Source organism: Zeus faber, assembly GCF_960531495.2.
Source record: "Zeus faber genome assembly, chromosome: 2".
Lineage (NCBI taxonomy): Eukaryota > Metazoa > Chordata > Actinopteri > Zeiformes > Zeidae > Zeus > Zeus faber.
In genome coordinates, this window is record NC_137189.1 from 51,168,858 (window position 1) to 51,182,556 (window position 13,699).

The 13,699-nt window shown below is 42.2% G+C and overlaps 1 protein-coding gene across 1 annotated transcript in view; it reads left to right on the plus strand.

Moving 5' to 3' along the window:
- Positions 1-1,052: 1,052 nt before the first annotated feature.
- The window catches only part of cnih3 (cornichon family AMPA receptor auxiliary protein 3), a gene marked incomplete at both ends in the record, with an annotated part of 56,566 nt that continues 43,919 nt past the window's right edge, over positions 1,053-13,699 (plus strand). The window contains one exon of the mRNA XM_079996913.1: positions 1,053-1,130. Coding sequence (XP_079853039.1) covers positions 1,053-1,130 — 78 coding nt within the window. The remainder of the gene's footprint in view (positions 1,131-13,699) is intronic.

Here is a 13,699-nt window from a genome sequence, read left to right on the forward strand (position 1 = left end):
AAATTAAAAGTACAAGCAAAATGCATTTAATGAAAAAAGGTAAATATGTGACACGTTCTCTGATGTGGGTCATCACTTCAGACCGTGAAGGAGCAGAATCATTAAATGTGTCCTGTCCCTTTAAATGCACCTGTTCGGATCCTGCTGCTCGTATCAAAACAGAGCTTCACAAGGGTCCACCTCCAGAACCAGGACCAGGACCAGAACCACCTCCCACTGGGTCCACCTCCAGAACCAGGACCAGGACCAGAACCACCTCCCACTGGGTCCACCTCCAGAACCAGGACCAGGACCAGAACCACCTCCCACTGGGTCCACCTCCAGAACCAGGACCAGGACCAGAACCACCTCCCACTGGGTCCACCTCCAGAACCAGGACCAGGACCAGGACCAGAACCACCTCCCACTAGGTCCACCTCCACCTCCAGCACTACGACTAGGACCAGAACCACCTCCCACTAGGTCTACCTTCACCTCCAGAACCAGGACTAGGACCAAAACCACCTCCAACTTGGCCCACCTCCAGCACCAGGACCAGGACCAGAACCACCTCCCACTAGGTCCACCTCCAGAATCAGGACCAGAACCACCTCCCACTAGCTCCACCGCCAGCGCCAGGACCAAGACCCCGCTCCTTCAAGGTCCCCCTCCACCAGAACCCTCTCCCTCCAGGTCCTGCAGGACCAGCCTCCTCCCCCTCCAGTCCTATGGAGTCCCCCCTCGCGCCTCCCAGGCGGGTTCTTCCTCCCTCCGGTGGCTCCTGCGCATAACCCCCCCCCCCCCCCCCCCCACACACACACACACACACACACCGGGACCGGTTCCCGCTCCGCGCGCACGCTCCTCCCGCGCACGGTCTCGTGTCTGGACCGATGCTGGTCCACGCGCTGCGACCGGAACCAGTGGAGCTGACGCTGCGGCGCGGACGCGCAGCGCTCAGCGGGAGACGGTGAGGGACCCGGTGATGCTGTTGCCCTGGTAACCACCGCTCCCGCCCCCCCCCGGGTGCATGTCCCTCCTGCTCGTGGGAACCTCGTCCCTCCTTTCCCACGATGTTCACCTTCGCTGCCTTCTGCTACATGCTGTCCCTGGTGCTGTGCGCGTCGCTCATCTTCTTCGCCATTTGGCACGTAAGTCCCAATCTGCACCCTTCATGTGCGTGTGCGCGCGTGTGTGTGCGTGTGTCTGCTTTCGTGCGTGCAAGTGAATCCGCAGCCCCCACGCGCCGTGCGTAACGTTGACGCGTAAACGGTGTAAAGAGCAGATCAATGGAGCTCGGCATCGATCCGGGCGCTGCGTTCTGCACTTGTGTGGGGTGGTGGGGGGGGTGCTGGGGGTGGTGGGGGTGGTGGTGGTGGGGGGGGTGCTGGGGGTGCTGGGGGTGGTGGTGGTGGGGGTGCTGGGGGTGGTGGGGGTGGTGGTGGTGGTGGTGGTGGGGGGGGTGCTGGGGGTGCTGGGGGTGGTGGTGGTGGGGGGGGTGCTGGGGGTGCTGGGGGTGGTGGTGGTGGGGGTGCTGGGGGTGGTGGTGGGGGTGCTGGGGGTGGTGGTGGTGGTGGTGGGGGGGGTGGTGGGGGTGCTGGGGGTGGTGGTGGGGGTGGTGGTGGTGGTGGTGGTGGTGGTGGGGGGGGTGCTGGGGGTGGTGGTGGGGGTGCTGGGGGTGGTGGTGGTGGTGGTGGGGGGGGTGGTGGGGGTGCTGGGGGTGGTGGTGGGGGTGGTGGTGGTGGTGGTGGTGGTGGTGGTGGTGGTGGGGGTGCTGGTGGGGGTGGTGGATGGAAACCAAAAGCGTCAGTGCGACCGACAGCGACGGGCACGCGCCCGTCTGTGGGAGCGCGTGCGTGACAGCCTCTGATTTCTCACACTTTGATCGTTCTTTTTCCTGGGAGCCTGGATCCTTCACGTCGCTTCGGGGTCTGAATTCCTTCCAGACCAATTAGGAGACGGTGTATGAGGGTGAATCCTACCTCTTCCCCCTCACCCTCCACCTCCAACCCCCACCTTCACCTCCACCCAAACTAAAACTAAAACAGCCCCCTCCCCCCTGCAGAGCTGCCAATATGACTGGCTGCATTGTGATATTTGAATAATCTTATGATTTGCTCTCTGAGCCTCAGTGTGTGTGTGTGTGTGTGTGTGTGTGTGTGTGTGTGTGTGTGTGTGTGTGTGTGTGTGTGTGTGTGTGTGTGTGTGTGTGTGTGTGTGTGTGTGTGTGTCCATCACACAGTGCTTTACATAAAGACAGATTTGGGTCAGGTCTTCCAGCCTCTTGCCCCCAGTCTGACTCTTTGCATGGCAACAACAACAGAGCTGATCGGAGACAATTAAAGATCCGTCCCTCTGTCCCTCCATCCGTCCCTCCATCCGTCCCTCTGTCCCTCCATCCGTCCCTCCATCCGTCCCTTTGGTCGTCCATCCATCCATCCATGTCTTGAGGCTCCAGGGAGGTGAAGCGCTGCACCTTCACACCGTTCTAACGGGTTTTCAGAACTTCCCGTGAAACTTGCCCCTCCTTCCGGGACCGACCTCCTCCCTTCTCCTCCCGAGCTCAGAACTTCCCGGCGATCTTGTTCAGGTTCTTTTCAAGAAGCTTCTAAAATATCAGGAAGCTAAAAGAACAGGAGGACACTTAGGTCTAACCCAGGGGCCTCAAACCAACGACCCGGGGGCCACATCCGGCCCGCCTCACAGTCAACCGCAATATATATATAATACAATATTTATTGAATCATTTGAATTTATTTTAATTATTATGTAAGTCACTAATGTGATGTAAAAACAGTTTGTACTTTGGGTTTGAGTCGCCCGCCGCTGTCATAGTTGGAGCGAGCATCCGGGTCGACCGGGCTGCATTTTAGATCAGATGACACAGGTCAGAAGCCTCGCCGGGGGCCGGACGCTCTGTCGGGGACCGGACGCCCTGCCGGGGGCCGGACGCCCTGCCGGGGGCCGGACGCCCTGCCGGGGGCCGGACGCTCTGCCGGGGGCCAGACACTCTGTCGGGGACCGGACGCCCTGCCGGGGGCCGGACGCCCTGCCGGGGGCCGGACGCTCTGCCGGGGGCCGGACACTCTGTCGGGGACCGGACGCCCTGCCGGGGGCCGGACGCCTCGCCGGGGGCCGGACGCCTCGCCGGGGGCCGGACGCTCTGTCGGGGACCGGACGCCCTGCCGGGGGCCGGACGCCTCGCCGGGGGCCGGACGCTTCGCGGCGACAGATGATCAGCGGCGAGCCACGGCGCCTTTTACTCACCGGGTTTCTCTTTCTGTCGTTTGTGATTTGGCTTGAAAGGGGAGCGGCGCTGGCAGAGTGGAACGCGGCGTCAAGGTACGACCCGCTTCCAGATGGTTCCTTCTCGCGGCCTGGAACAGACCGCGAGAAGGAACCATCTGGAAGCGAGTCGCGAACCCATGGGGACAGGATTCCACAGGGAACTGAATTTGTTCCCCTTACGCTCGGGTTCTAACCCCCCAAACACACGCACCTCAGAATGAGGCTCCTTAAAACGTTTGCTATTCACTTTCACAGATATTAGGTCTCAAAAGACAATAAATATCCTTCACAGGGTTTTATTTATTTCACATTTGTCTTTATAAAAATGAGTCAAGTTGTTCTGCGTCAGGCTCCACGTTTCTGATGTTCTGTTTGGGTTTGCTCCAGTTGCTCCCGACCTGAAGTGTACGACAGTGTTATTACTGTGTTAGAACCTTCGCAGTCTTCTATGTCACTGCTTGGACGCCGTCAACCAGAGCTGATTGACCAGTCCGAGTTCCGTCAGGTTCTGTACAAGTTCTTTCAGGTTCCATTAGGTTCAGTCAGGTTCCGTCAGCTTTTGTCTGGTTCTGCCAGGTTCAGTCAGGTTGCGTCATGTTCAGTCAGGTGCCGTCGGGTTCTCTTCAGGTTGTGTCAGGTTGTGTTAACATCTGTCAGGTTCTATTCACGTTCCGTCAGATTCCTCCAAGTTCAGTCGGGTATCGTTAGGTTCTGTTATGTTCCCTTGGCTTCTGTTCAGGCTCCGCCAGGCTCTGTCATGTTCCGTCACATTCCATCAGATTATGTCAGGTTCCTCCAGGTTCCTCCAGGTTCCTCCAGGTTCTGTCAGGTTCAGTCATGTTCAGTCAGGTTCCGTCAGGTTCTGTTAGGTTCTGCTAAAGTTCTTTCAGATTTCATAAGGTTCTGTTCAGGTTTTGTCAGGTTGAGTCAGGTTGTGTCAGGTTCCGCTAGGTTCTGTCAGGTTCCGTCAACTTCTGTCTGGTTCTGCCAGGTTCAGTCAGGTTGAGTCTTGTTCAGTCAGGTGCAGTCAGGTTCTGTTAAGATTCTGTCAGGTTCCGTCGAGTTCCGTAAGGTTCTGTTCACGTACTCTCAGATTCCCTCAGGTTCGGTCAGATTCTGTTCCGTCAGGTTCTGTGAGGTTCTCTCAGGCTCTGTCAGGTTCTATCAGGTTCCCTCAGACTGTTAGGTTCCATCAGGTTCCATCAGGTTCCACAGGTTCCACAGGTTCCATCAGGTTCCATCAGGTTCCGCAGGCTCCGCCAGGTTCTGACAGGTTCCGTCAGGTTCCGTTCAGGTCCTGTCAGGTTCTGCCAAGTTTCATCAGGTTCTGTTCAGCTTCTGTCAGGATTCATCAGGTTCGGCCAGGTTATTTTGAGGTAACCTCAGGTTCTCTTCAGGTTCTGTCAGGTTCTGTTCCTGTTCCGGGAGCATCAGTCAGGTTCTGTCAGGCTCTGTTCACATTCAGTCAGCTTCCCTCAGGTCCCATTAGGCTCTTCTAGGCTCTGTCATGTTCCGTCACATTCCGTCAGATTATGTCAGGTTCTGTGAAGTTCCTCCAGGTTCTGTTAGGTTCCTCCAGGTTCTGCCAGGTTCTGTCAGGTTCCGTTCAGGTTCTGTCAGGTTCTGCCAATTTCCATCAGTTTCTCTTCAGATTCGGTCAAGTTCCGTCATGTTCCGTTCAGGTTGTGTCAAGTTCTGCCAGGTTCCATCAGGTTCTGTTCAGGTTCTGTCAGGGTTCATTAGGTTCTGCCAGGTTCCCTCAGGTTCTGTTCAGGTTCTGTCAGGTTCTGTTCAGGTTCAGTCAGGTATCATTAGGTTCTGTCAAAGTTCCCTCGGTTTTTGTTCATGTTCCGTCAGGTTCTGCAATGTTCCATCAGGTTCCATCAGGTTCTGCAGGTTCCACAGGTTCCGCCAGGTTCTGCCAGGTTCCATCAGATTCTGTTCAGGTTCTGTCAGGATTTGTCAAGTTCTGTCAGGTTCTACAAGGTTCCATCAGGTGCTGTTCAGGTTCTGTCAGCGATCATTAGGTTCTGCCAGGTTCTTTCAGGTTCCCTCAGGCTCTGTTCAGGTTTTGTTCAGGTTCCGTCAGGTTCTGTCAGGTTCTGTCAGGTTCTGTCAGGTTCTGTTCCCGTTCTGTCAGGTTTCGTCAGGCTCTGCCAGGCTCTGTCATGTTCCGTCACATTCCGTCAGATTATGCCAGGTTCTGTCAAGTTCCTCCAGGTTCTGGAGGGTTCAGTCAGGTTCCATCAGGTTGCGTCAAGTAAATGATATATATTATATATGTATATGATATATATTATATATGTATATGATATATATTATAAATGTATATGATATATATTATATATGTATATGATATATATTATAAATGTATATGATACCTGTTATATATGTATATGATATATATTATATATGTATATGATATATATTATATATGTATATGATATATATTATATATGTATATGATACCTGTTATATATGTATATGATATATATTATATATGTATATGATATATATTTTATATGTATATGATATATATTATATATGTATATGATATATGTTATATATGTATATGATACCTGTTATATATGTATATGATATATATTATATATGTATATGATATATGTTATATATGTATATGATACCTGTTATATATGTATATGATATATATTATATATGTATATGATATATGTTATATATGTATATGATATATGTTATATATGTATATGATATATATTATATATGTATATGATATATGTTATATATGTATATGATATATGTTATATATGTATATAATATATGTTATATATGTATATGATATATATTATATATGTATATGATATATGTTATATATGTATATAATATATGTTATATATGTATATGATATCTGTTATATATGTATATGATATATGTTATATATGTATATGATATATGTTATATATGTATATGATATAAGTTATATATGTATATGATATCTGTTATAAATGTATATGATACCTGTTATATATGTATATGATATATGTTATATGTGTATATGATATCTGTTATATATGTATATGATATATCTTATATATGTATATGATATATATTATATATGTATATGATATATGTTATATATGTATATGATATATATTATATATGTTTATGATATATGTTATATATGTATATGATACCTGTTATATATGTATATGATATCTGTTATATATGTATATGATATATGTTATATATGTATATGATATATATTATGTATGTATATGATATATGTTATATATGTATATGATATATGTTATATATGTATATGATATATGTTCTTATGTATATGATATCTGTTATATATGTATATGATATATGTTATATATGTATATGATATCTGTTATAAATGTATATGATGTATGTTATATATGTATATGATATCTGTTATATATGTATATGATATCTGTTATATATGTATATGATATATGTTATATATGTATATGATATATGTTATATATGTATATGATACCTGTTATATATGTATATGATACCTGTTATATATGTATATGATATATGTTATATGTGTATATGATATCTGTTATATATGTATATGATATATGTTATATATGTATATGATATATATTATATATGTATATGATATATGTTATATATGTATGATACCTGATATATATGTATATGATATCTGTTATATATGTATATGATATATGTTATATATGTATATGATATATATTATATATGTACATGATATAAGTTATATATGAATATGATGTATATTATATATGTATATGACATCTGTTATATATGTATATGATATATGTTATATATGTATATAATATATGTTATATATGTATGTGATATATATTATATATGTATATGATATCTGTTATATATGTATATGATATATGTTATATATGTATATGATATATATTATGTATGTATATGATATATGTTATATATGTATATGATATATGTTATATATGTATATGATATATGTTCTAATGTATATGATATCTGTTATATATGTATATGATATATGTTATATATGTATATGATATCTGTTATATATGTATATGATATATGTTATATATGTATATGATATCTGTTATATATGTATATGATATCTGTTATATATGTATATGATATATGTTATATATGTATATGATATATGTTATATATGTATATGATACCTGTTATATATGTATATGATATATGTTATATATGTATATGATACCTGTTATATATGTATATGATATATGTTATATGTGTATATGATATCTGTTATATATGTATATGATATATGTTATATATGTATATGATATATATTATATATGTATATGATATATGTTATATATGTATGATACCTGTTATATATGTATATGATATCTGTTATATATGTATATGATATATGTTATATATGTATATGATATATATTATATATGTACATGATATAAGTTATATATGAATATGATGTATATTATATATGTATATGACATCTGTTATATATGTATATGATATATGTTATATATGTATATAATATATGTTATATATGTATGTGATATATATTATATATGTATATGATATCTGTTATATATGTATATGATATATGTTATATATGTATATGATATATGCTATATATGTGTATGATATATATTATATATGTATATGATATATGATATATGTTATATATGTATATGATATATGTTATATATGTATATAATATATATTATATATGTATATGATATATATTATATATGTATATGATATATATTATATATGTATATGATATATATTATATATGTATATGATATATATTATAAATGTATATGATATATATTATAAATGTATATGATATATATTATATATGTATATGATATATATTATAAATGTATATGATATATATTATAAATGTATATGATATATATTATAAATGTATATGATATATATTATATATGTATATGATATATATTATAAATGTATATGATATATATATATATGTATATGATATATATTATATATGTATATGATATATATTATAAATGTATATGATATATATTATAAATGTATATGATACCTGTTATATATGTATATGATATATATTATTAATGTATATGATATATATTATAAATGTATATGATATATATTATAAATGTATATGATATATATTATAAATGTATATGATACCTGTTATATATGTATATGATATATATTATAAATGTATATGATATATATTATAAATTTATATGATACCTGTTATATATGTATATGATATATATTATAAATGTATATGATATATATTATAAATGTATATGATATATATTATAAATGTATATGATACCTGTTATATATGTATATGATATATATTATAAATGTATATGATATATATTATAAATTTATATGATACCTGTTATATATGTATATGATATATATTATAAATGTATATGATATATATTATAAATGTATATGATATATATTATAAATGTATATGATATATATTATAAATGTATATGATATCTGTTACCGTGGATGGTGGAGCTGGATGTTTTTCTCTATTTGACGTGAAACATTAAAATTAAACAGTTTAACCTGTAAAAATCATTTTTAATGATTTGGTGAAAGAATGTTGACTCAGAGTGACCTCTACTCTACTCTACTCTACTCTACTCTACTCTACTCTACTCTACTCTACTCTACCTGTACTCTACTCTACGCTACTCTACTGTACTCTACTCTACTGTGGTCTACCTGTATTCTACTCTACTCTACTCTACCTGTACTCTACTCTACTCTACCTGTACTCTACCTGTACTCTACTCTACCTGTACTCTACTCTACTCTACTCTACCTCTACTGTATTCTACTCCACCTATACTCTACTCCACCTCTACTCTACCTCCACTCTACTCTACCTTACCTCCACTGTACTCACCTCTACCTCTACTGTACTCTACTCTACTCCACCTCTACTCTACCTCTAATCTACTGTATTCTACTCCACCTCTACTGTACTCCCCCTCTACTCTCCCTGCACTCTACTCCACTCTACTCTACCTTACCTCCACTGTACTCACCTCTACCTCCACTCTACTCTGCTCTACTCTACTCCACCTCTACTCTACCTCCACTCTACTCTACCTTACCTCCATTGCACTCACCTCTACCTCTACTGTACTCTACTCGACTCCACCTCTACTCTACCTCCACTCTACTCACCTCTACCTCCACTCTACTCTACTCTACCCTACTCTACTCTACTCTACTCTACTCTACTCTACTCTACTCTACTCTAGTCTACCTGCACTCTACTCTACTCTACTCTCCCTCTACTCTACCTCCACTCTACTCTACTCCACCTCTACTCTACCTCCACTCTACTCTACTCTACTCTACCGCCACTCTACTCTACTCCACCTCTACTCTACCTCCACTCTACTCTACTCTACTGTACTGTACTCTACTCTACCTCTACTCTACTGTTCCTTACCTCCACTGTACTCACCTCTACCTCTACTGTACTCTACTCCACTCTACTCTACCTCTACTCCACTGTACTCTACTCTACTCTACTCTACTCTACTCTACTCTACTCTACTCCACCTCCACTCTTCTCCACTCTACTGTACCTTACCTCCACTGTACTCACCTCTACCTCTACTGTACTCTACTGTCAACCACCTCTACTCTACCTCCACGCTACTCCACTCTACTCTACTCCACTCTACTGTACCTTACCTCTATTGTACTCACCTCTACCTCCACTCTACTCTACTCTACTCGACTCTACTTTACTCTACTCTACTCTACTCTACTCTACTCTATTCCAGTCTACCTCCACTCTACTCTACTCCACCTCTACTCCACTCTACTCTACTGTACTCCACCTCCACTCTACTCTACTCTACTCTACTCTACTCTGGAGGGAACTATTTAAGTTGTATTGATGTTTTTTCTTTTGCTTGCTTCCTTTACAGGAGGCAGGATCACACCTTTCTCAAAAGTAACTAAAACTTTGATAACTACAAAACAAGCAGAGTACTTTTTCAATACATGTTACTTATCCTAGAGTAAGTATTTTTATGAATACTCAGGTGCAGTATTTGGCAGGTACTCGCTCAGTCCTCAATCCTCTTTCCACCTCTGTGCTGAGACGCAGCGTGCATGCCGGGATAATCTGCTCTAGGAAGATTAAAGAAGAGGAACTTTTCTTTGCACACCTCTTTCCCCCAGTCTCCTCCTTCCTTCCTTCCTTCCTTCCTTCCTTCCTTCCTTCCTTAATTCCCCTCATCCATCTGTTTCTTCACTTTATTTACATTGCTTCGCCCTCGTAAATAACACAGAAGCAGCAATTTGCATCAGCTTCAATAAATCATCCAAACATCAATCCTTGGGTTTTTTTTGGCCGATCATCTGACAAAATAGACTTTTGCTCTGGGAGCAGATGGAGGAGCTGCCGGTCCTTCCGATAGGTGCAATGGAACCTCTACATCTATAGATCAAATAGTGCGATTTAATCATTCATAGAGATCAGATCAGGGCCCGGCACTGACTTTCAGAACGGGTTGCCAAGTTTGCAGCCATGCATCAGCAAAACGGTTGCCGAGGTGTAATCCTTTCAAAGTGCGATCAGTAGATTTCAGAACGGATGGCGAGTTTGAGATGGTTGAAAATGGCCCAAATGTGGTTGCCATTGTGGGGCAACTGGGCAACCGTTATTGTTAAGCCTTGTTCTAACAGTCAGAACCTGACCTGAGGGAAACTGTAATGACAGTGTTTTACAAGTGTAGGAACGTAAGTAACAGTGTAGGAACGTTGTTATAATCCACGAGATGGTACTGATTGTACAAGATGGATGGCATAGTACAAGACTATCGCCCAAATCTGGCCCTCGAGCGGTTGCTCTGAGCGGTCAAACTCTGCGGTTCCAGTTTGTTTCGTGTTGGGTCTGAGTCACCGCGTCCCGCTGAGAAGCTGTCACGTTCTGGACGTTCTGACAGGACGTTCGCAGGTCGAGGCGAAGCGTGAAGGAAGCGTCGCAACACTGACACAGCAGAGGAAGCACTCATTCTGTTTTCAGAGAGAGGGAGGGAGGGAGGGAGGGAGGGAGACAGGGAGACAGAGAGACAGAGAGAGGGAGAGACAGAGAGAGGGAGAGACAGAGAGAGGGAGAGGAGACATATTAAAGCAACACTGTCACTTTTTAACCTTAAAATAACAGCTTCAGAATTATTTTGATGACACATTGATCTGTAAAATGGAGAATGGCACCTCTTTCACTGCCCCCCAACACCTGTTCTTGCACAACGTAACTTCTGATTTTGGGTATGAAACCGCGGTTGTTACGCTTTCACGGCACTACGTCAATTCCTGGATGTTTGGCTCCGGTAATTACCGTTTTTCTGCCTGGTTAACTTTATGAAAAAAACCTTGATAAATCATAAACTTGCCGGTCAAAGTGTGCGTTAAAAACTTTCATACTAAGCGTAGCCGCCCCCCCCAGAAACTGTGGGGGTGCCAAATCCCAAATACCAAAAGTTACATAATGCTGCTTTAAAAAATATATTTTTTATCAATGCATTTATTCTTTAAACAGGAAGAATCGAAAACAATAACCGATGGAAATTTTTTTACAGGTTTTACTCCCACTTCCAATCCCCAGGTCCTAAGTCGGTATCGATGGAGCTCAGATTCCCAAAATTTTTTGTCAATTTTCCAGAACAGGGACTTGATGCATGCATCGCATGATATGGTTTTGAATTGCAGCTCTGCAAATTGAACTGCACAGGCTGCCTTCCTGCAGAGCAAAATACAGATATTCTGGCATAAATATCAGTTAACAAGATGCAAAAATCCCATTTGTTCTGATATAAATATGTGTGACTGCGTGGAGCTTCTGTCTCTCGTGAGGATGTTCAACCTTCTCCTCGTCCATCGTATTGAAGCTCAAACCAAGTCCTGATTCTGACTCAGCGTGAAGCTGTGACTCATTTAAACAGACGGGGACTCCGTTCAGCATCGCAGGGTTCGGAAAGGAAGAAGGGAAGCTCTCACTCCAGAGGAAGGAAGGGATGAGACGCAGGGGGAAGGGGACAGGGTGATTCGGGTGATGGAGTCTGAAGGGGTGGAGGGGGATTGAGGGGGGGGGGGGGGACAAGCAGAGACCATGCAACAGGTCACTCCCTTTTCGGAATCGTCTTCAGATTCAGACGAGAAGATCCGTACCAATTACATCCCCGCTAACTGTGTTAGCGCAAAGCATGGCCGCAGAGGGGATCAGCTGCCGTAACTCGCATGAAATTAGGGAAACACACCCTCCAGCCCCCAGAGTCAGAATCAGATTCGTTTTTTTTTTATTTGTTCCAGGTGCGTTTACATGATAGAACGAGGAATTTCTTCTGGTGAGGTTTGGTGCACTACAGCGCAGACCATAAGCATTAAAAAAGAAAAAGCTTAAAGGGGACTTGTGGCAGTTTCTCCAACCGCACGCCACCCAAGTGGTGTTTCAGGGTCCTCCAGCACAGAGACCCAGACGACGATGGGCTGTAGACATCAGTTTATTGTTGAGAGGAGGCTGGGTGGAGTGTGTCCTGCATCACAGGACCCACAGTAGAATTAGAACCGCCCCCATCTGAGTAACTCAACAACAGAGTTTCTTTCCAAAACAAGAAAAATGTAACTATAGGGTTGATCATCTGTAGGCTGCGACGCACCATCCGCTGTACATTTCTCCCAACTAAACCAATAGAAATGTTTTTGAAGTGTTTTTATTGTAGATGTATTTAATTTATTATATTTTCAGACGTTTACATTAAACAAAAAATCCCCACGTGCAGTGTCCGTGTCTTCCACAAGCTTGAAACAGGGCAAGCAAAGTGGGAATAAACTTTAAAATGAGTCCTTGTAGATACAGCACTGTGCTGTCTATAGTGATATGATGCAGATTCAAACTGGATGATTTCACCTCAAAGTTGTTCAAAAACACATTTTGTTAGAACGATGAAGTGAAATCAGTGGAAGTGACGGAGTAAAGACGGCAGAACCCGGAAGCCACGCTCACACCCCATTGGCTGACAGAAGCTGGGGCCTCAGGAGGGTGGCCCCTCCCACAAAAAACAGCCCGTTTTGGAACAGCAGGGTATGGAGGCATGTTAGAACGGCTAGAATGCATCATCTGAGTGGTATTTTCAACCACAAACTTCAAAACATGTTTTGGGAACCTCAGAGACCTATACATGTATTCACTTGTGTAAAAATGAACATAATAGGTCCCCATTATCAGTCCAAAATGAAGAGAATAAAGGTTAAAAAAATAATAATTCAAATTAAAATGTCAAATATATACAAATAGCCAAAAATGCAAAATGGAAATAGTCAAATATTTAATGGTTTGTCAAATTTACATGTAGCCCGGTTAAAACAAGTAAGTTCCTAAAAGTTCAAAGGA